The sequence below is a fragment of the Lottia gigantea genome, assembly GCF_000327385.1.
Source record: "Lottia gigantea unplaced genomic scaffold LOTGIsca_49, whole genome shotgun sequence".
Classification (NCBI taxonomy): Eukaryota; Metazoa; Mollusca; class Gastropoda; family Lottiidae; genus Lottia; species Lottia gigantea.
The window spans coordinates 648,012-670,753 of NW_008709687.1; the positions used below are offsets into that span (position 1 = coordinate 648,012).

A 22,742-nucleotide genomic window follows, 5' to 3' on the forward strand; every position below is an offset into this window, starting at 1 on the left:
CTAAACCCCCCATTCTTTAAGGCACTGTGAATCAGTTGAACAGCTATCAACCGTCAGTCAAGATGGATTTGGGATCCCAAAAGAGGTTTGGTGGGGCTAAGTTGACCTTAGCGCACTGGGAACTGGTAAATTGTAACTGCATGTTCTTCTTTCTTTAAAGGCCACAAATCGCAATTTTAAGGGGTTGATTTCGGTCTTGGCTATATGTAAATGGTCTCCAGAAGTAAGAGAACTTCACGAACCTTCAAATATAACTCAAACTAAAATTTTACTTTCTATTTTTCTGTTTTTCATTATGGCAGTCTACAAAAAAACGTCATTTTAATTTTCAAACGCGGATATTTCTTGACACGCATTGATATGAAGCCTCAAATTTCGACGATGCGCTGTGAACACTATTAGCCTACTGATTAATTTCATTCCAAAAAAAACTTGTTTTTGAGACTAAGAGACGATTGGTTAAACGGATTGCCAATCTCTCTTTAAATTAAATGTGAGATTGAGATTCCGACACTGTATAGAGGTACCTCGGAGTACTGCACGATGAGAGCTCTCCGTTGGTTGTTAATTCTATTGCGACATGCCCGTTCGCATGCTGCACTAGAGCTGATTGCTGATTGTCTTGCGACATACGTGTTGGTATGCTACCCTGGGGAACGAATTGCGTAAAACCATCTCATATTTCAGGGCCTCTTCTGTATATGTCACATGTAGTCATTAAGTTTTATTGTTGTTCGTTACTGATCGAATTACGGTAAATACGTATAGAATCAGTCATTTATTAATATAGACCAAATTCAATGGTCTTATTGATCTATCGATAATCTCCAGTTAGACCTTAATAATTGATATATATACGCTTCGGTCATCACCATAAACAAACATATAGAGATTATAAAGAGGTATTTAAAATTTTTGTGTATCGAAGACACTGATTGCATCAATTTGCACCATTACGATTTTCAATAAGACCTCCGTAACGTCACTAATCGCAAACCATGCTGTATCACAAGGCCCTTCGCAATAAGTGAAGTCATCAGACTTTGAATTACAGGTACCACTGATTGCAAATTGCCTATCTATACCATAGTCGTTATAAGAGTATGAAAAAAAAATCCAAAAAAGATATGAAAATCTGTTTTTGAAGAAAATTTATGAAAATTCATAAAAAAAAGTTTTCCCTGAATTATTGGAATATTTTAACAAAAGCCCAAAGATTACTGAACAGTGGGTATTCAAGGTTTTATTACCCATACACACCTTCCTTCTTCTCCTTCCTTTAAATTTCATTACTTGAAAAATTTTGTTATTTTTCAGTTGTACTTTTTGTGTCTTTTTCCGTTCTTAATATATCTTAAAAAATTAGATTTCTCAATACATTATGATATATACTTTTCGTAAATGAAAAAAAATTGAAATAGCCGTTAATGTAATGTTCTTTTTTCCAAATTTTTTACGCGTCTACAATTTTTGATAAATTGGTGAATCTAAATTCCCATTTTTGATCAAATAATTTCATGCAGTAAGATTTGGCCGTATAGTTTTAAATTCGCAGAATTACACAAAAATCCTCAAATACAACCAACAAAAGTGTTTTGGAATAACAGGAACTTCAGATGTCGGACGGGGGGTTAAACGGTGTAAATAGTAGCTTAAGGTGTCCCTGATGCACACGCAGTAGTCCAGTAAACATTTTTTTTCTACCCTCGGAAAAGTTCAGGTACAATTCAGAATTGCCTTAAACCCAAATTCACAAGACAAAACGAAAAATTGTTCTAATTTTCTAAAAATTAATAGCAAGTTTTCAAATAATTTTTAAAACGAAATAAGTGGCTTACCCTCGCTCGACATATTGCGTTGAGTTATCCGGGGGTGTTATAATAAGTACTAAATTAATATTGAAATAACGCTTAAAAGGAGAAGGTCACGTGACTATTGTTTATGTTTCTAGGGTTATAAGATAAATAAACTGGTTTTGTTTTTCCTATTGACATGTGAAGTGCATCGGCTCAGAAGAGGTGGTCGGGGTGGGGTTTGAAGGTTAACAATATTTTTTTGGGGGTGTGGGGTAGTTTTTTTTTCTAAATGGTTTTCTGACACGTACGGAGGCGAACTGACACGTACTGAGACGTTAAACCATGTTCTAGCAATTACTGACACGTAAGAAGTTCTGACTCGTCCACGGCCGTTCTGACACGTTTCTGGACGTACTGACAAATATTGAACCGTACTGACGCGTCGTAAGACGTTCTGACACGTCGTGAAATGCTCTGATACTATTGCCACATCTTGATCCGTCCTGGCTATAGTAAATGAACGTAGTGACTATCCCTTCAGCTGCACTCACCCCCCTCAACCCCAATTCCCCTCGTCTCCGGAGCCTTTACTGTTGATCCCTACTGACATTAAGAGATTCACCAGAGCGTGGCAGTGGATTGTGCAATTGTTGTATTGAATTGACTGTTGAGTCTTTCCTTTTATTATTAAGTAGTTACTATTGATTGCTATTTTTATCATAAAAGACTGCCGTCTTCATGCTTAGAAACGGAATTACAATTGTTATACGAATTGTTGACATAACTCTCCGTTGAATCTTGCTTACGAATCACCGTGTCAGACTTGCTAGTAGATTATGGCACGGTAGCAATGATCAACCATTGATATAACATATAGTGTACAAATAGCAAGTAGATTGTCACTCAATAACAGTGAGCAACCATTGATCTGAACTATCATGTCCATCTATGCATTTTTGTCTATATAAACTATAGAGTCCAACAGCAGCTAGCAGATTTTATTACGATAGCAGTGAGCCACCATTGATCCAAACTATCTTGTCCATCTAGCATGTAGATTGTGACACGATAGCAGTGAGCCACCATTGATCCAAACTGTCTTGTCCATCTAGCATGTAGATTGAGACACGATAGCAGTGAGCCACCATTGATCCAAACTGTCTTGTCCATCTAGCATGTAGATTGTGACACGATAGCAGTGAGCCACCATTGATCCAAACTGTCTTGTCCATCTAGCATGTAGATTGTGACACGATAGCAGTGAGCCACCATTGATCCAAACTATCTCGTCCATCTAACATGGAGATTGAGACACGATAGCAGTGAGCCACCATTGATCCAAACTGTCTTGTCCATCTAGCATGTAGATTGTGACACGATAGCAGTGAGCCACCATTGATCCAAACTGTCTTGTCCATCTAGCATGTAGATTGTGACACGATAGCAGTGAGCCACCATTGATCCAAACTGTCTTGTCCATCTAGCATGTAGATTGTGACACGATAGCAGTGAGCCACCATTGATCCAAACTGTCTTGTCCATCTAGCATGCAGATTATGACACGATAGCAGTGAGCAACCATTAAGAAAACAACCATTTAGGCTATCGTATTATATAGGCCTAGTGTTGGAATATGACACTGATCATATGGATGTCCAAGGATACAGAGAAATTAGGTTGTAACAAAATTAGTTTTCTTTGATCTGATTGTGGACTCGAGTGATCAGCCGGTTTATCACAATAAAACGACATGGGATGTTACGTTCTACTTCCGGTTTGAATTAACAAAACACCAAGATACAAAAATAACTGTTTAATAGAACGTAAGAAAAGAAAACAACAAATTAAAAAATAGTACATAATCGGACGGAATATACAATCAAGACTGCTCACAGAGAGAGAAACAATGTTGAAGAATCAATATAGCCTACTTGACATATGGCCTATGGCCGCCATTTTGTTCGCCGTAACTAAGCAAATGGCGTCACATGCTAAGACAAGATAACGCCATTTTTTGGTAACGTCGAGCAAAATGGTGTCCTTTTTAAAATTCTGCATGCATTTAATTTCTGTCAATAAAGACTTATCTTGAAAATATTTTTTACCTAAAATGTTTAGTTATTTAAACGAGTATTGTTTGACATTATTAAGAGAATTCATCTCAAAAACATCATTATTTTGCCATGTAAAGACAATGGAATTTCAGCTTAGAGATGCTTCTCTCAATATAGGTAAGAATGTAAGTTTTTGGTGGGATATCGCCACTTTGACATGGTATGGCTAAAGAGATGCATTTCATAAAATAGTCTTACTTCGACTCAGTACATGCAGTTTAAACAGAGGCACTAGGAACTTAGTAACAAGAATAAGAAGTTTTTGCGGCTTTTCGGATTTTCTAACCACTATTTGTCGCAGTGACCACCGTAGAGACAGCGTCCGCCAAGACCACAAAAAACACAATAACATAAATAATAACAGCAATAATCCAGATGAGACCGATCACCAAACTGATGATGGATAAAATTTTAGCCAAATTTCCTTCTTCTTGAGCTTTTGTGAAATCGTTTCTGTCACTGGATGATTGAGACTGAAAAAATATTAAAGATAGTTATATATTATAAGATGACGTTATTCAAATTACAATGACGTTATCTCGATATAATTACGTTTTCTCGACGCAGTGACGTTATTTAAATGACATTATCTCAGTTTAATGACTTTACATCTCCGAAGTGATGTTATTAAGATCTAGATGATGTTGCCACGCTGAAATGGTGTAACTAATATGCCGATCACGTTATTTCGATTCAATGACGTTATCTCGAAGTAGTGACGCTGTTAAGACGTAATGACGTTATCTCACCGATGTGACATGACGTTATCTCACCGATTTGACATGACGTTATCTCACCGATGTGACATGACGTTATCTCACCGATGTGACATGACGTTATCTCACCGAAGTGACGTTATTCATATCTAATTGACGATGTCTGGATATAGAGGCGTCATTCATATCTTAATTGTCTCGGTGTAGCCACGTCATTCATATCTCAATGACGTTATCTTGATGTTGTTCAGATCAAAATAATATATTTCATGTGTCAATCAAGCAGGTTGCATCGTCTCATGGACACGTGTAATTCCAATATACAAACCATCTCAGACTATTCAAAGCCGGTAATTGTATTCGTGGATAGAATTTTGTATATAACTTACCATACATGCAAAGATGATAGCAACTATACCAGTTGGAAAGAAACAGCATAAACAGGTGAATATGGCGAAACCAAGATGCGCATTTGGTCGATTTACGACCACGACACTGGCTTGTTGTCCTTGTGGCTTTTTTAAAAAAAAATAAAACAAAATTATTTTACTATTAAAAAACTGGCTGAATGAAACCCCAGTAAATTAGAATTTTACAGAAATACAGTATTCTGTCTGAAAACAACGCTAACTTTTAAGTTGATTTTTGGACCGATCAGAAGTCAACTAATACGCTATTGCCACTTTCCAATTGCATTTTGAAGAATTTCTGTTATGATTATCTGTTCGATGATAGCTATGAGAATTGGAAAAGCGAGAAGGCAACTTACTGGATTGACTTGGCCACCATGACCTTGCTGGGGATATCCACCTTTAAAATAGATAAAAAATATACAATATTAGATCACTGGCTTTATCAATTCTTAACTTTTTCGGAGATACCACATCACTAATGTGAAATGGATGGAATTATAAAAATTAAAACATAATAATGATAATAATGATGATGATGATGATGATGATGATGTGAAGAGAGATGTTATCATGAAGTGAAACAGATCAGGTTTTGGGTTCAAATAGGGTAATTTAACCACAGCATCATTCAATTAATCAGAAGTGTTTAAATGGCAAAGAACGTAAAAAATAAATAGGTCATTTTAAAGACACATATAAAAATGTGGGCTAATAAATAGGTCAAAGGTCAAGGGTTAGAGTTATTTCATTTCGGTTGCTTCTGTGAACTATTATGTTTGAAAGAAACACAATATTATTAATTTCAAATCCACGTCAGTCATGGGCCTAAAATAACGTCTCATTCATTGATTCCTTTGAATTGGGAACACAAAACACTTCTAGGTCTTATATTTTGGTATTATAATTTGTTTTGGCAACCACAGTTGAAATAGTTCACGACTTTGGAAATAGGGCGAAAGTCAGAAGTCTGTGTGAAAGGTAATACCAAACTTATTCCATTGTTCTGTTGCGAAGGACGAAGTGGAAAACTTCCTTGGTTTTTAAAGTACAAAATGGGTCTTTGGGAAATTTGGACTGATTTTTTCTCAAAAAGTTTTTTTTTGATTTGATTAAAGGGATTGTAAATTTTTTCGAAATTTTGATGTGTATCGGGCACACTGATGGCATCAATTTGCACCATTCCAATTTTCAATCAGACGTCTGTGGTTCCTGCAATTCCACTAAAACTAAGTGTTTGATGACATGACTAATGGCAAAGGGTCTTATTTGATAAAGCGTATTTTGCGATTAGTGGCGTCACCAAACATTTAGTTTTAGTGGTATTGCGGGAATCACAGACTGATTGAAAATTAGAATGGTGCAAATTAATGCTACGAGCGTCCTCGATACACATAAAAATTTGAGAAAACCTCTTAACAATCATTTTAATCAAATGAACCTATTGAAAATTAGACTTCTGTCTTAATGGGTTGCCAAAGTTATTATTATTATTATAATAATGCGTCTAAAGTAGCGGCCAAGAATAACTGCTATTTCTATTCACATTTGTGAACTCCTACGTCAATATTTATTGGACATAAAATATTCCATGGACCTTAACCACCATTAATTCAAGATTGTATCGATTTATTTACCCTAGCAACAATATTCTTTTGAAGATACATGAATAGACCTGAATCGATTTGGCCTGATTTCCATTTTATTAAAATAATTGAATCATTGAGGTCTGAAAGAGTGTCAAGGATAATTGAATTATTTTCTATGTGAACGCACTTAATCTAATCAAAGTGAAAGACACGACATGAATGAAATGAAATGGAGTTTTACATCCTAATTTTCTCTCAAGACTGGGTTAACGATTGCATAAATGAATAACTAAATAATCTCATAAATCTTAAAATATTTTGAATATTTTGCTCAAACAAATTTGAATATTTCGCTCAAACAAATTGAATATTTCGCTTAAACAAATTGAATATTTCGCTCAAACAAATTGAATATTTCGCTTAAACAAATATATTTCGCTTGAAAAAATTCAGAATGTCGTTCAAATAAATTTGAATATTTCGCTCAAAAAAATTTTTTTTTCTATCTTAACGGATTAAATATTTCGTTTAGAGTCATAAGATGTCATTTCAATTAAGTACAATTTTAGAAAAATCTGTTAAAACGAAATTTTTTTCAGTCGAATCAAAATTCGTTGTTTGTAATTTGTAAGTTACCTTAGAAATTGAATAATGTTTAATTCAAATTTTGAATTTTGAAATGTGGAACAAATTCACAAAATAATAAAACATTTCATATTCAGCAAACATTTATATAAGATAAGATAAAACTTCACCATTTTTGAAATTAGATTTTTTCTGAATTGTTCCTATAGGGTTAATTAAATTTTTGATAATCTGAAAGTGAAGACATTTTTTGTTTTGATTCTATAAATTATATAAAAAGTAATTCTTGAAAAATTGTAAAAACTCAAAAGTTTGAAAGGAGAGGAATATGAAAATTTAAAAATCAGGAATAAATGAATGATGACACCCTAAGATCGGCCGAAAATTTTTTAAATCTCAGAAATCTTACCTTTGCTCGACATTGTAGAATTTTTTGTAACCAACTGACTCGATACGGGTTACCAAGGTTGGTTATAGGGTGTACGTCACGTGATCATATTACCTATCATACAAAACTTTCAGAATTGGACTGAAAATTGAAAGGGAATATGGTTGGTTTAATATGCCACTTGTCCTGACTTCCCACGGATATCGATTTGCAGAATTTTACAAAATTTAATATATCATGATAGTTATTGCAAATTTTTTTTATGCAAATGCTTGATCTTAATTAAAATACAGTACCCCGGTGCTAATTGTGCTAATCTGTTTCCTTCTCCATTATAATCTAACAAGTTTTCAACTACAGTTGCGTTATAAGTCTTTATCTTTAACCAATCAAAGCGTTTTATGTTGGATCCGTTTCTTGGGCGAATTGTGGGATAGCTAAATTTAAAGTAGAGGAATTGTGCATACTTTGATTGGTTGAAAATTATGAAATCAGAACTAGGCTGCGGTAGAAACTTGTAAGATTACCAACCTCGCTGTTATCTAATTTTAGATTGTGATTAACTAGGCTCCTTTCTAAGTAAATTGGGTCCGGCATTAAGGGCATTCTATACAACCCTAGTGAAAGGGGTCAAGTTTGTTTTGGTGATGGAAAGCGTAAATAAAAGATAACACTATGTTAACCCTGCCTATTTGTTAGGGCCATTATCACAGAGAAAGTCAATGTTATTCAAACAATGAATATTAGCAACATTTCGGGGTTATCGTAAAGGGCAGTTCACACAATCTATCTGAATTAACCGTTCGTTCTCTTTTGGTCATAATCTTACTGCATTGGTTTTAACATTGTCTTCATCTTATTGGTCAATCAATCAATCGAAGGGTAGCCTTATCGTTCCTCGTACAACCTGTAAGTTAAGCCTATCCCTCTACTATATTGTGGTACTGTGTGTGGGGTACAGGGACAAAGTAGAATATCCAGTAAAACATTGGTGTATGATTTAATATGTGCCATTTTATGATAGTCAACCAGACTATAGTCGGACAAATCTCGGACATGATAATTATACAGATGTCATATCGTCACGACTAGAGCCAGGCTCAAAAAATCACATTTTCCAGGTGTTTCTTCCATCCAATTTTGGATCACGTCGAAGGAACGAGAATGGGTCACAAATTATGTCGGGCTTGTGTGACTACTGTTAGTAGATGGTTAGTAAGTAGGGTTCGAGATATCTTGGCCAGTGTGAAATGAGCTTGTGTTTCTAAGTGGTTTGGGCTGTTTTGAGAGTTTTGTGTATTGACGATAGTAGTATTAATAAGAATTTATTCAGATATCAATTGAAAGGAATTTGGTGATATATGGTTTGACCCTAATTTTACAATGAATGAATACCACAATGCATTTCGTCTACGTTGCTTGTAATATAAGAATGCGACCTCAATTTCAATATAATCTTTCATTTTGTCCCAAAACTGATTAATAAAAGTATATATCATTCAATAGTTGGACTTTCCATGTGTCATGACAAAAGAATAGAATCTCTTTATATCCATGGTTTCATAAAGTTACAAAAGAATCCCTGTAAAATCTAGAAAATTGGAAAATTTATAAAACTAAGTAATTATTGAAAAACGCTTAATCTTGATATTAAGCATTTTCCAATAGTTAGTTGCATATTTATGGATAATTACCAAGTTTTTTGGATTTATCGGATTATATAAGGATCCTGTTATGTTATTTATGACACCAGGTATATCTTCTTATTGGCCAAGTTTAAAATCCTTGAATTTTATGCTCATTCAAGACGTAGTATTCTTTTAAACAAGCAATGTTTGCACTGGTCCTCAATATATACATTACAGAGCGACAAACAATCAACATCGTAATATAAACAATATAATATATCAAAATGTGTATTAGAGAGTAGGTTGAAAAATGTTACTTATCAAATTATTTTAATAAAGAGTCAAATACAATAAGAAATAATTCGCATCGATAAATATTTGATCACATGGTTCATTTGCTATTTTTCTGATCCAAATGCAGACCTTGATGTTTCGTATTTTTTCTGTATGTAAACATCCAAGATTAGAATTCATATCTTCTATGTTTTACGTCAAAATATGTAATAAATCATGTTAAAGGGGTTATCAAGAATATTTCTTGAATATTACATATGTATTGAGGACACTGATAGCATCGATGTGTATATATACCATCCTCATTTTCAATCTGACATCTTTGGTTTTTGGAATGGTGCAAATCGATGCTGTCAGAGTCCTCGATACATATAAAATGTTTAGAAAACCTCTTTACTATCCCTTTAATCGAATCTAATCTTACCATGAGGACATTTGATAAGCTGAATATTATAATGACCTAGAACATGTATTGTATAACAATTTAGTCTGATCATTGTCTGACAAGAGAAGTCACCCACAGAAATTACACGATCTGCATTTTAAACAAAATGCTTTGTATATATGGTCCTTATCTGAAATGTTCCCAAGAGTTACGTTCAGAATAGAGGAGAGAATGATTTAAGTGGCATTCTGTGGTTTTTTTGTGGGTAGAATCAAATTTGTGTAAACTATACACCAAAATCCTTTACAGAAAATTACTATACGAATTTGATTAAAATAAACGCTTAATTGTAGAGAAATATGTCTTTTGTGTATTCTAAATGTTTCAACTAATAATATCCAGACATTATAAAGCCAAACACCAAAACTTGGACAAACTGCTTTATCAACAATCAATAGGCTCTATTTTGAACTAACCATTATAAAACAAATTCAGTTTGTTCAAGTAGATACATACATATGTTATAAGCATATTTCAGGTATACTTTACGACGTTTTGATTATGAAAATATTGCATACTGCCCCTTTAACCATAATGTATATAAGTGGTGGTGACTCGTACAGATATGACTATAGCCCAGATAATAACAGAAACGATCCAAACTAATCCAATAATCAAGCTAACGATAGAAAATGTCCTGGCAGTTCGACCATGACTCTCTGCTGCGTTATAATCCATTCTATCACTGGCTTCTCGGGACTGAAACGAAAGACATAAAGTATGGACAACCATGTTTCAAAGAATGAAAAGTGTGAAACACCAGAACAACCATACTGTAAATCCAAAATTGGACTTCCAGTTGAACTGCGTAAATTGACAAGCCCTCTAGTCTTTATTATTACCTATGTGGTTCAAGCTCTCAAGAGAGATAACTACTATTGACTTATTCAAACTCTCAAGGGAGATAACTAACTACTATTGATACGTTCAATTTCTCGAGGGAGATAAATACTATTGATCACTGATCTATATATGCATTCAAGCTTTAAAGGGAGATAACTACTATTGATGCATTCAAGCTCTCAAGGGAGATAACTACTATTGACGTATTAAAACTCTCAAGAGAGATAACTACGCATTCAAGCTATAAAGGGAGATAACTAACTACTATTGATGCATTCAAGCTCTAAAGGGAGATAACTACTATTGATGCAGTCAAGCTTTAAAGGGAGATAACTACTATTTAGCATTTTGTCTATCTATTTTTATTTATGGGTTCTATTTAGTCGCAGCTGTGCGCTGACAAAGTGGGACTGGATTATAAAGGATATATTGAAAGACAAACTAATGTTATTTACAACAAAGCAGGAAGTTACGCACGAAATCACGTTCCGCTTGTGTTGCGCTCTGCAACATACGCCCATGGTACAGTTTAATTGTAGCTATTATTTACCGGTACTATATCCAGATCGTCACGTGGTTTCGTGATTCTGGTTAATAAGAAATTATTGAAATGGTCATCCTGGATCATTAAAAAAATATTGGAAAGAAAATTGCAAACGGAAACTTACGTTGCTCGAGAAGACCAGGGCGGCAATTCCAGTCGGCCAAAAACAAAACAAACATGTTAAAAGCGAAAACACGAAGTAATCATTTGGTCTGTTGACTAAAGTAGTCGTTGCCGGTTGGGTTACCTGCGATAATAAAAAGGATGATAATACTATTAATGATGATGGTGATGATGTTCATGGTGCTGCTTCTGATGATGATGTGATGGTGATGATGATGAGGAGGAAGATGATGATGATGAGGGTGATGAGGATGCTGCTACTGCTGCTACTGCTGCTGGATAAAATGATGATGACGATATTCATGATGCTGATGATGATGATGGCGATGATGATGCGAGCACAATCTGCTATTACTCTAAGCACAATCTGCCATTACTCTGTTGGATAGTAACTTGTTACCTTTCAACCACAATCTGCTATGAGCACAATTTGCTTTTGCTCTAAGCACAAACTGCTATTACTCTTAGTACAATCGTTTCGTAAGTAGGATATGATAATTTTCTTAATCCTTGGACGTGATAATTTGAAAATCTTCAACTTACAACGATGTTGGTCCCTTGTGGGTATAGTTGTTGATGTTGCATTGGGTAGCCTTGTTGAGGATAACCTTGTTGAGGGTAGCCTTGTTGAGGGTGACCCTGTTGAGAGTAACCCTGTTGTGCGTGGCCCTGCTGTGGGTTGCCCTGTGGATTCGCGAAACCCCCTTCATCCGATTTATATGCAACATTATCTGAGCTATAGTTTCCTGAAAAATATTTTCAGTGAAGTGAATATGAAAGTTTATCGATACATGTTGAAGAGAAACACTGGGCATCATAAAATTTTTAGCGAAACTAATCAGTAATAGTATTCACAGCTCGACGTCGAAATTTGTGCTTCAAATCTATGTGTCTCCAGAATTATCATCAGTTTGAATGTTGAAATGACGACTCGTCTTTTTCAGACTCATAGAAACTACATATAATATAGAAAAAGTTTAAAGTAAGGTATTTTTGAAGGTATTATGCGCTATTATGCTGTTCTGGTACTTCTGAAGACATATGTTATTTATTTACATTCATTTACCCAAATCAAACCCCAAAATGGCAGAACCTGACCTCTAAGTGATAAAATGGATTATTTTAATGGAAGAGTTACCCCCCTTTCTCTTTCCGCGGGCGGTTAAAGAAATCTTTTGAATCTGAACATTTCGATATTTTCCAGTAAGGGATTTAAGGATTTTTTTTAGCTATTGTGTAGGTAACAGTGTCATTTGCGGCTTTTTATTTGGTCATTCCAAATTTTCAGTCAGACGTGTGTGGTTCTTGTTATTATAAAATTACTTAACTGTGTAGGAAATGCAAAAGAAAAAGTTGCTGTTAATATATACCATTGCGATAGTGACGTCATAAAAAGGCCTTTTTGAATAAGAACATTAAACTGGATGAAAAGTGGAATGGTGTAAATCGATGCCGTCGGTATTCTTGATACACTTTTCTTTTAATTTACTGATTCAATCGGATTAAATGAACATATACCATATCGAAATCAAAATTATCACAAAATCTGACACTTACCGGCTTGTTTTTCCATTATAATTGCTGATCGTAATTCAAGCTTATCTAATTGAGAGCTTAATCCTTTATTCGAAGTCAAGTCAACAAAAACGTAGTTCGATACCGAATCTGAACTCAAATTCTGATTCAATTCGATACAAAATACGATCTAAACTTTCCAAAAAAAGCAGAAGCAGATATAACGAACTTTATCTCAAGATTACCAAATATAACCTATGGATAACCACGTGATTTTTGTTGTTTGAAAGAAGATAAAACTAGCTGTTATCTTCAAAATTTTGAAATTTTTTTTTATAAATCACATCTTATCATGTTTTTGATTTGTTAATTTCTTGGAAAATAACTACGTTGACAATCTTTCTAACGTCACGGAAGACTATTTCAGACAAATATGAACGTATTACTTCATTCTTATTTAAATAAGACTACAATTTAGTACTCTTTTCGTTTTTTGATATTTTTCGTCTCAATGGTAATCTAATAAGTATCCTACCACAGGTCCGTACCAAATATTTAAACCAATCAAAGATTGTCAGATAGAACCCGTTTTTGATAGAACAAGGAATAGTACATGGTTATCGAAACCTTAAGTATAAGAGAAAAAGTACAAAATATTTGGGTTTCCCTATCCCAGAATTGCTTATTTTATCAAGTAACGGGTTTATATCTGACTTGCTTTGATAGGCTAAAAATAACATCATTTGGACAGGCCTTTGGTAGAAAACTATTTAGATTACAGTGTTGACTAAGAATATCAGAAAACGAAAAAGACACGAAATCGTTATCTTGTTTTAATAGACCTATGGACCTAGACTACGATTCAGTCTATTTTAAAATTAGACCAACCTATCGCTCCGTTTATTTCGTTTATTCTAGTGAATCACTCCATGTAGGTCTAACAACTTCTCTATGTAACTTTTATTCTAATTCATAACACCACCAGCCAATCAAATTCCTTCACTCTTCAGCGCAGGGATAATGGAACGAAGACAAATTAAAAGATGTATTCCAAGGAGCATTAGACAAGTTTATCAAGTCCACTAAAACTGAACATTTGTGAAACACTTTTTTAAATTGGCTGTTCTGAATTAGACCAGTGTTATTCGATTGGTTAAAGCAGAGGTCATCAGGTTAGGGCACAGGTTAATCAGACGAAGAAATATGAGTTGTTAGACCTTAATTTTTGTGGCTGAGTAAAAATAAAAGCTGAGAAAAAAAACGGAACGAAAGAGGATATACTTTCGTGGGTGTTCATAAAAAGAAAACAAGTTTTATACAAAAATTATTTTATATTAAAAAACTTTTCATACATTAAAGAACTAGAAAATAGATTTTGAAAATTTTCAAAAATTAAAAAAAAAATTGTTAAAAACAAGAAAGTGTAAAATGTACGAATGAATGATTATTTAGTGCCTTCCTTGGCATATTTGTCAGCTTCAACAAAACGGGATTTACGACGTCACAGCCAGATAAGAATTCTAAGAATATTTAGTGTAATATTTTTCTGGACAAAAAGATGAAATGAGGACAAAAGCTTTCGGAGCTACAGAGATAATCCTTCCTCTACTAAAAAAAAAAAAAAAAAAAATCTCCTTCTACACCACTACCCTAACCCCCCCCCCCCCCTTTTAGAACCTTCTCCTAATATCAGCCCAAACCCTTACCACTTTACAGATTCACTCGTCACGTCATAGGCGAAAAACTCGGCCCCGCCAAACCCCCCATTATCCAAAAACCCACTCCCTACTTCCCCACCCCGCACCAATCCAGGCCCCACCCTACCCATAATAAGTACGGGTATATGCTTTTGTTACCACAGTGGCTGCAACAATTGCATAAATAATGACAGCTATAATCCAGACCAGACCAATCACCAAACTTATGATTGAAAAGATCTTGGCCATTCGTCCATCATTTTGTGCTTGGTTGAAGTCCAACCGGTCACTGGCATCACGTGACTGAAAAAAAATTGAATCATATCAATATTCGGCAATCCGTAAAGCTGAATCTGTTGCAGAGCGAAAGCAGAACAATAGATCTTTTGGCATAATATTCTATTTTGACGTTTAGCATTTTAGTTTCGAAGGCTTTCTATGCCAAAGGTCAATCTATGGCAGAGGAGATGAAGTACCTTGTTCGGCTACAGTATACGAATAGCTTTTTTGCAGTGTGCAATGAGGAAAATTTTGTCTGTAAATGTCCCGATGATCAAATGTGTTGTTTAAATGACATTAACGAGAAATGAAAGGCAAATATTGAATCTTACGTCCTTCCTTTTGTGCACCTTATCGGGCCAATGAAGATAGGCAACGCCATGCAGTGTGCAATGAGGGAAATTTTGCCAGAACAGCGGCATTAGCCTTCTCTTTTTCGATTTCCAATTGTCGAGGGATTCTTAACGTGTGCTGTCTGTAGCACACGGGACCTCGGTTTATTGTCCCGAACGACTTGACGCTTTTTCCATGTCAGCGTCTCCGATCTACATGATTGACAGAGAGAACGAGAAAGAGAAAGGGAGAACTATCAAACTTACGTTGCAGGAGAAGACCAGGGCTGCGATACCTGTTGGCCAAAAACAGCACAGACATGTAAGAAGTGCAAACGTAAAGTAATCATTTGGTCGTGGATTGGTGACGATGGTAGTTGCTGGTTGGCCGATCTGAAATGAAATGAAATTGAAATGAAATTGAAATGAAATTGTAATTGATAATGAATGGAAAATGAAAATGAAAATGAAATTGAAACATTATTGCACATGGCCGTCATCCACATTTTTTTAAACAGGTATTGGAGACGAACAGTAAGGCATTTTCAAATCTCCAAAGAACTAGTAAAAATGGTGACAATCCCGACTGTAATATAGACCTTGTTTGTTTTTATAAAAATATTTTAGCCAGTGCATTAATATATTCAAAACAATTTTATCCTAGGCATACTTTTATTCAAAAGTTTATTCTACCGTCATGTTTTATCAACATTACCCTTGATAATACAATTGATATTGAATTTTCTTAGCATTTTATTGTTAAATATACATAAATAATATACTTATTACATTTATTTTACCATGTATATAGATTTGAACATTTTATAATAACCCACTCACCATCTTAATTTAGCAGTATGGACCAGTCTCTATAGCCCTATAGATTTAATCATCATTACACATTCCTTTATATGTTGTGTCAACACTAGCAGACGACGCTCTAGGTTTTACTAGAGCAATATTTTAACCCCGTTTTTCATTTTTTTAAGAAATATCCTTATGGATCTTTACAACTTTCGGTTTCATATGTAAAGATCCATCAATAGGGATACTTCTGCATTTAAGAAACATCATTTTCATTTTATCATATACAACTTTCAAATTTTCATGATTTTTTAATCAAGTTTTTAATTTTTAATTATTATAGTACGTGTTAACCCATTTTAGAGAAACATTGTCATAGCTAGTGTCCACAATTTGAAGCCTTACAGTAATATTTTTTAAGCTCCATACCATAATGGAAATAGTGTAAATATTATAATACAGTATTGTTATATTAATATTTTACCGTATTTTAACTCCATTAAGGAGTATTCATCTGTGATATTGATGTATATCTTGATTTTAATTATATAATAACTGTGAGATACATGTTTTAGTTTTAGTATAATTGTATAATTTGTGTTGAATAAATATTTACAAGATAAAAAAAAAAGTAAAAATGGTGAAAAACTTGAAATAATTTCACTTACCACCACATTAGTACCAGCAGGATATTGCTGCATTGGGTAACCTTGTTGTTGGGGGTAGCCTTGCTGGGGGTAGCCTTGCTGGGGGTAGCCTTGCTGGGGCTGACCTTGATCCCCTTTGTAGCCTGGATTATCTGTACTGTAAGCTTCTGAAAAGAGAGAAGCACAAACAAATTCAGTCATCTGAATATTTACTTGATTGTGCATGTGAAATAGTAGAACTTTAAATAAACCACATCTGTCTTTAGTCCGAAACATCTGCCTCTATTCAAGCCTCTGATGGATATTTTGACAGTTTTCAGCTGGAGTAGAGTCAGGAAAAAAGACCCTGTTAAATGGGGATTTTCCACACCTCCAACATAACATCTAACATAATATTGAATAAGCTTTAAGATGATTGTAAATTAGTGTTGGGCATCACCGTAACTTTCGTTTTGTTAGTATCACTTGACTCTGTGACCCTTTGGCTGCGCACGCAGTTTTAATGGCCGATGCTAGATCTGTTTCGCAAAAAAAAAAAAATCGATGGAACCGGAGACATGACATAAATGGTGTAGGGAGAAAATGATAGTATGACTGAACTACAAAAATATTCAACTTTCCAATAATACCTGGGTTTTGCAGATCCGAAGTATCTCAATAGGTCTAAAACCCCCGCAACTGCGGAGATGCGGAATGTCCCCATTTAACAGGGCTTATTATTTCTGTCTGTACACCAGCTGACATCTGTCCAAATAGCTATCAGAGGCTGGAATAGAGACAGTTGTTTCCGTGAATTCGGCCTAATCTGCCTTGACAACTCGCGTATCTAGAGGTATAGTTTCGTTGCTGCAGCTGGATGTATTTAGTAATTGAATAAGATAGAACAGTATAGTAAAAACAGTATTTAATTTCAAAAATTCCAATGAGGATGCGGGTAAGAAGGTGATGGGGTAATGAAAACCCGAAAATTTTCTGTAAAAACGCTTTGCCTAACATTAAAAGGATTGTACAGAGTTCAAAACTGCAAAGCTCCTTATATGATATAAGATGTTGCTATAGTGACATCATCAAACGCTTAGTTTTAGTGGAATTGCAGCAATAACGGATGTCTGACTGAAACTTAGAATGGTGCAAATCGATGCTATTAGTGTTCCCGATACGCATAAAAATGTTTCAATCCCTTTGTAAAACACGCCCTTCCTTCTGAAATAGGATGGTAGTGAATAAAGCAATACATGTGTATACTAACGTAATACACCAAGTATATCTACGTTTATTGACTTAATCCTGTTTACTCCATTATTTTTTAACCAGCCTCACCCAAGCTGTTGACTATGTTGATATAGACACAGGATGGTCTTTATTGCTCAATACACACTGGCTTTCTTAATAATACGAAATCAAAGCGATATTAAAATGAAAGACACCATGCAGTGTACGATGGGGAGATTTTGTATATGAAACTCGACAATAAACAACTACATAATATCCAGTTTGCGTTGCACAGCTGCAAAATTTCATTCATTGCACACTGCATGGCGTTTGTGTTTCTGTCTTAGATTGAGTTATGTCGACAGAACATGTACTACAGTTTGCAATGAGGGGATTCGTGGAAACGTTTCAAGATAGAAGCAAATTTTTTAATTGCATTAAAAAATAATTAGTAGTATTTCAATGACTGTCACAAGAACATAAGAAATAACAAAGAAAATGTTGACAACTTCATGATTGCGCAACGAGGAAATATTTTTTCAAATACAAAATTATCAATCTTCACGCTCTAAAATATTATCCGTACCGTTGTTAGCAGCCATAGAGAACACGTATAGTGACTGTGCAATTTCCAAATTTCTATGTAATATGTATGTATTTCTATTACTATTAATAAAACATTTTGAATGAAATATTCGATTTAGTCTGTGCTAGATTGGACTACGTCATGCATTGCGCAATGAAAAAATTTTCCACGACCTTGTTATTGACCTATTTTCTCAATATTCATTTTATTGCCTAATATATGAAAACCTGTAGTCAGTGAGAGGTGCGCAATATTACTTTGGACATTTTGCAAATAAATAAAAATTATTTTCTTAGGATTTAAATTTTTTCTGGAAAATTACGCCAGTGACCGTTTAAAGATCCATATAATTCATACAGCAAACAATGTGCAGTAGGCAATTAATGATAAGAGCTACGGTTGTTCCACTCTTCGTTATTATTCTTTCAATTCAATCAAATTCAATGCCGACTGCAGGGAAATAATTTAACCTAATTCTTTTCAAACAATATAACAATGTAACAATATAACAATGTAACAATATAACAATATAACAATGTAACAATATAACAATGTAACAATATAACAATATAACAATGTAACAATATAACAATGTAACAATGTAACAATGTAACAATATAACAATATAACAATATAACAATGTAACAATATAACAATATAACAATGTAACAATATAGCAATGTAACAATGTAACAATGTATTCATGACTATTCAGTCACATAAATATTGAGAATTGATTTGGGTCTTGAATATTTGTCAAAGGTCTTCAGATAAAGCCTACTAAAAATGTACGAACATATATAATTGTCTTTCATATGCATAGCTCGGCAGCTTGCTAGTTTGAGCACTCTGGCATGGTGCGATAATACCACATTATCTAGGATCATCTGAGGCAGCTATATAGCCAAACCTCAACTCCAGTATCAGCACTGCACTGATGAGGTAAAGAAGGTCGAAACAGTTCTGTTTGCTGTTAATTGTCTTTCATATATTATATGACAGAGTCTCAAGAAACAAAGAGTTGTCATTTTTACTTCTTTTGTTATTTTAACGCAGATAATTCTGTATACACATGGATTTGAAGGCTCGATTTTGACTTTGAGCTGTGAACACTATAAGTGACCAGCTTTGCTAATAAATTCCTGTTTCTGAGGCTTGGTCAAACGTTTGGCGAATCCGATCCTTTGATGCCTATGTTTGCTCCATGGTGGAGCGAGTTTCCTCCCGTGGCATGGAGATTTTTACTTCTATTACTTGTGTTAAAGGGATTGTAAAGAGGTTTTCTAAATGTTGTTTGTGTATCACGGACAATGATAGCATCAATTTGCACCATTCCAATCTGTGGTTCTAGCAACACTCCCACAAAGTTCTTATGTGATACGAGCAAATTTTGCGGGGGTGACGTCATAAAAAACTTAGTTTTAGAGCAATTGCAGGAACCACACAATCATGTCTGATTGAAAATTGGAATGGTGCAAATTTATGCTATCAGTGTCTCCGATTCGCATAAAAAATTATAGAAGTCCTCTTTACAATGCCTATAAGTCAGTAGGCTTCGGACAAAGTAACAACAATAATAATATATATTTGTTTATCTTTCAGTGGTTTGTTTCACCCCCAATATTTGACCCTGTGGGGATGATTTATCTTCTTGCTTCGGTGTTTAAGTGTCAAGGCCAAGGACAAAAGTCACCAAGACAATATTTGTCATATTTATAAAGAAATTATGTGAGTTTTCTGGCCCTAACCGTTCGACCTTGATATCCTGGTGGTATATTGGCATGTAACTATATTATACCCGTAGACGTATAGTACGTTCGAGGAACGTGAACGACCAGGTTTGTCGTGCTAGCCCTAACCCTACTTATAATATGTACCTTCCACCATGCACCTTGCCCGTGAACCTATCCACATCGTAATCATATAATCCCCTGAGATATTGTAATTAATTATCAATACGACCCGCTATGAGATATATACTGCACAGGGATATAGAAATATTCCGTTATTAAATTGTTTGTTTGCTTATAAATATCATTTCAAATGCGCAATATGTGAAGTTAATTATATCAACATAACTGTTGACGTCTGCTTGGCGTCATTGCACATTTCAAAAACTATTAATCGAAACCTCGACAACACGACTTGACATATTAAGTTTACTATTTTGTCTGTAATGTGGAGGGGTGTTCGGAGGGGTGGGGTGTTAAAAAATGGGGTGAGAAAATTTCAGCACCCATTCACCGTCCGCCGAAAATTGGGGCAAAAACACAGTCGCAGAATGATAGCAGGTGTACTGATAATCCGTCTTTTCGTGTCACGACTTAAAATCTTTTTCCTTCCTAAATTTTATCCTCATATCAATAATTAATATCAATATCAAAAATTCTTAGAATTAACTGATATTTCCTTCCCTGTTCTTTTCTCCGTATTTATAATAAAGAGGATGTAACTACCCACGAAGAACATCATTCGAATGCGGGTCAAAGTTGCTTTAGTGTTAGTTAGACACACTAGACACCTTATATCAGACATCTAATACCCTATTTTGAGGATGAAAAAATATTAAAAATCACCATTGGCGACACCAGCGGGGTACACAAGCGGGAGGGGGGGGGGGGGAAGGGTTTGTACCCCACTTAATTTTACCTTTTTGCCCTAAAAATGTTTCAGAATGCACCAAATAAATTACATTTTAACATTTTTCATGGGGAGAACCCTCTCAGGCGCTCAATGAGAGGCTTGGCCTACACAGAATTGTCGCATTTTAATTTCAGCGTTGCTAGTATTACCTACATGGAGTCAGTCTGCCCCCTATTTGTACCCCCAGTTTCGGGAGGCTGGGGCCGTCACTGTAAGTCATACGTGTAACGAAAATGTAGTGGCCTTCTTTTCATGTTAAAAATGCCCTTCGAGCTATTTCTGCGCATGAAAAAATTCTGACAACCGACCAATTCAATTACTGCATCTGAACTCATTGCCCCTGATTGATATATTACTTGGCCCTACGATCAAGACTGGCTACGGGCGTGGTTCCTTCAATTATTGTCGTTACAATAAGGCCAAACTTGGTCCCCTGGGCTTGTTGATTAATGATCAGCTGAGGTGAAAAACATTTGAGTCTTATGATTGCAGACGTTTCTTTGTTTATATTATTTTTTATGTGTTTGTTGTTTATTTGTCTAAAATTTACACAAAATACCTTAAAATAGCCTGAAAGAAAATACTAAAAGAAAATTAATTTTACTTACCACTCTTATTAGCCATTTTTGTTATTTTAATATTTCTGTATCGAAAATACTTGCTCTTGATCGGTAAAATCCAACTGAAATGCCCTGCACCGCGACTTGAGACACAAGATTGCGAAATGCAGTCACGTGACGTAAATCTTTCTTACAGGTATGAATAGAGATAAACGAGCCAGTTCAATTACAGGTTTTTGTATAAACCAAATATATACAATATTGTGAAATCTAACCCGTCATATATAGCTATTATACGTCCTTATGGATATGATCTTTTCTTTTCAGGTTCGAATCTTCAAATCTTCAAATATTATATACCATTTGATATCCATTACTTTTGGAATGTAAACACCAATCTTTATACACGCATACAAAAAACACCTTCATAGTTGGAAATCGTAAAAGAGCAGACTGATGCCGCTGTCCTGGCAAAATTTCCCTCATTGCATCCTGCATGGCGTTGTCCGTCTTCATTAGCCCACATGGTGCAGAAAAGTAGGAAGTAAAACTCCATTTCATGTAAAGCTTAAGTTTTAATGGAGGTGAATGAAATTTTACCCTTGATACATCAAACTGATATCCCGTCATTAATTGATACATCAAACTGATATCCCTTCATTAATTGATACATCAAACTGATATCCCGTCATTAATTTTGGTATGAAAAACCTAACATTTCTTTCCAAGAAACCGCAACTCCTGCCATTACTTTTGAAACATGTTATCATTTAAACAGAGCTTGCATTACTTGCTTTAATTGAGCGAATTCTATTTTTTTCGTACCATAGCCAGTCCTTTCTATGGTTGCTCTGGGCTTTAACTAACTATCACCTTACGTTATTCCAAGTTTTAGACACCGCGGCCATTTCTTTCGTCGATTGCAGTTGAACCTCGCTAAATGTCACCTTATGGCCAAGATGGCACGGTGTATTCTAGTCCGAGACATCTGC

At 34.8% G+C, this 22,742-nt stretch overlaps 4 protein-coding genes across 4 annotated transcripts in view; all 4 read right to left on the minus strand.

Annotated features, from left to right (window-relative positions):
- Positions 1–1,868, minus strand: part of LOTGIDRAFT_234299 (hypothetical protein) — a 4,194-nt gene extending 2,326 nt beyond the window's left edge. The window contains exon 1 of the mRNA XM_009061569.1: positions 1,839–1,868. Coding sequence (XP_009059817.1) covers positions 1,839–1,851 — 13 coding nt within the window. The 5' untranslated portion in view covers positions 1,852–1,868. The remainder of the gene's footprint in view (positions 1–1,838) is intronic.
- A 1,727-nt stretch (positions 1,869–3,595) lies between these two features.
- Positions 3,596–7,646, minus strand: LOTGIDRAFT_234300 (hypothetical protein). Its single transcript, XM_009061570.1, has 4 exons — positions 7,620–7,646; positions 5,396–5,436; positions 5,016–5,141; positions 3,596–4,383 (listed from the first exon to the last, which is right to left on the minus strand). Exons 1-4 carry the CDS (start codon positions 7,630–7,632, stop codon positions 4,192–4,194), a joined length of 372 nt encoding a protein of 123 aa, XP_009059818.1. The 5' UTR covers positions 7,633–7,646; the 3' UTR covers positions 3,596–4,191.
- A 2,644-nt stretch (positions 7,647–10,290) lies between these two features.
- On the minus strand, positions 10,291–13,191 carry LOTGIDRAFT_234301 (hypothetical protein). Its single transcript, XM_009061571.1, has 4 exons — positions 13,033–13,191; positions 12,019–12,221; positions 11,477–11,599; positions 10,291–10,664 (listed from the first exon to the last, which is right to left on the minus strand). The coding sequence occupies exons 1-4, from the start codon at positions 13,046–13,048 to the stop codon at positions 10,491–10,493; spliced, it is 516 nt and encodes a 171-aa protein (XP_009059819.1). The 5' UTR covers positions 13,049–13,191; the 3' UTR covers positions 10,291–10,490.
- A 1,110-nt stretch (positions 13,192–14,301) lies between these two features.
- On the minus strand, positions 14,302–21,896 carry LOTGIDRAFT_234302 (hypothetical protein). Its single transcript, XM_009061572.1, has 4 exons — positions 21,799–21,896; positions 16,771–16,916; positions 15,566–15,691; positions 14,302–14,990 (listed from the first exon to the last, which is right to left on the minus strand). The coding sequence occupies exons 1-4, from the start codon at positions 21,812–21,814 to the stop codon at positions 14,811–14,813; spliced, it is 468 nt and encodes a 155-aa protein (XP_009059820.1). The 5' UTR covers positions 21,815–21,896; the 3' UTR covers positions 14,302–14,810.
- Between the last annotated feature and the right edge of the window lie 846 nt (positions 21,897–22,742).

Coding starts and splice junctions, on each gene's coding strand:
- LOTGIDRAFT_234300 (XM_009061570.1), bottom strand. Junction 5,142..5,395: donor ATGGTGGCCAAGTCAATCCA/GTAAGTTGCCTT, acceptor TTTTTAAAAAAG/CCACAAGGACAACAAGCCAG. Junction 4,384..5,015: donor CTATCATCTTTGCATGTATG/GTAAGTTATATA, acceptor ATATTTTTTCAG/TCTCAATCATCCAGTGACAG.
- LOTGIDRAFT_234301 (XM_009061571.1), bottom strand. Junction 11,600..12,018: donor CACAAGGGACCAACATCGTT/GTAAGTTGAAGA, acceptor TTATTATCGCAG/GTAACCCAACCGGCAACGAC. Junction 10,665..11,476: donor CCCTGGTCTTCTCGAGCAAC/GTAAGTTTCCGT, acceptor CTTTCGTTTCAG/TCCCGAGAAGCCAGTGATAG.
- LOTGIDRAFT_234302 (XM_009061572.1), bottom strand. Junction 15,692..16,770: donor CTGCTGGTACTAATGTGGTG/GTAAGTGAAATT, acceptor ATTTCATTTCAG/ATCGGCCAACCAGCAACTAC. Junction 14,991..15,565: donor CCCTGGTCTTCTCCTGCAAC/GTAAGTTTGATA, acceptor ATTTTTTTTCAG/TCACGTGATGCCAGTGACCG.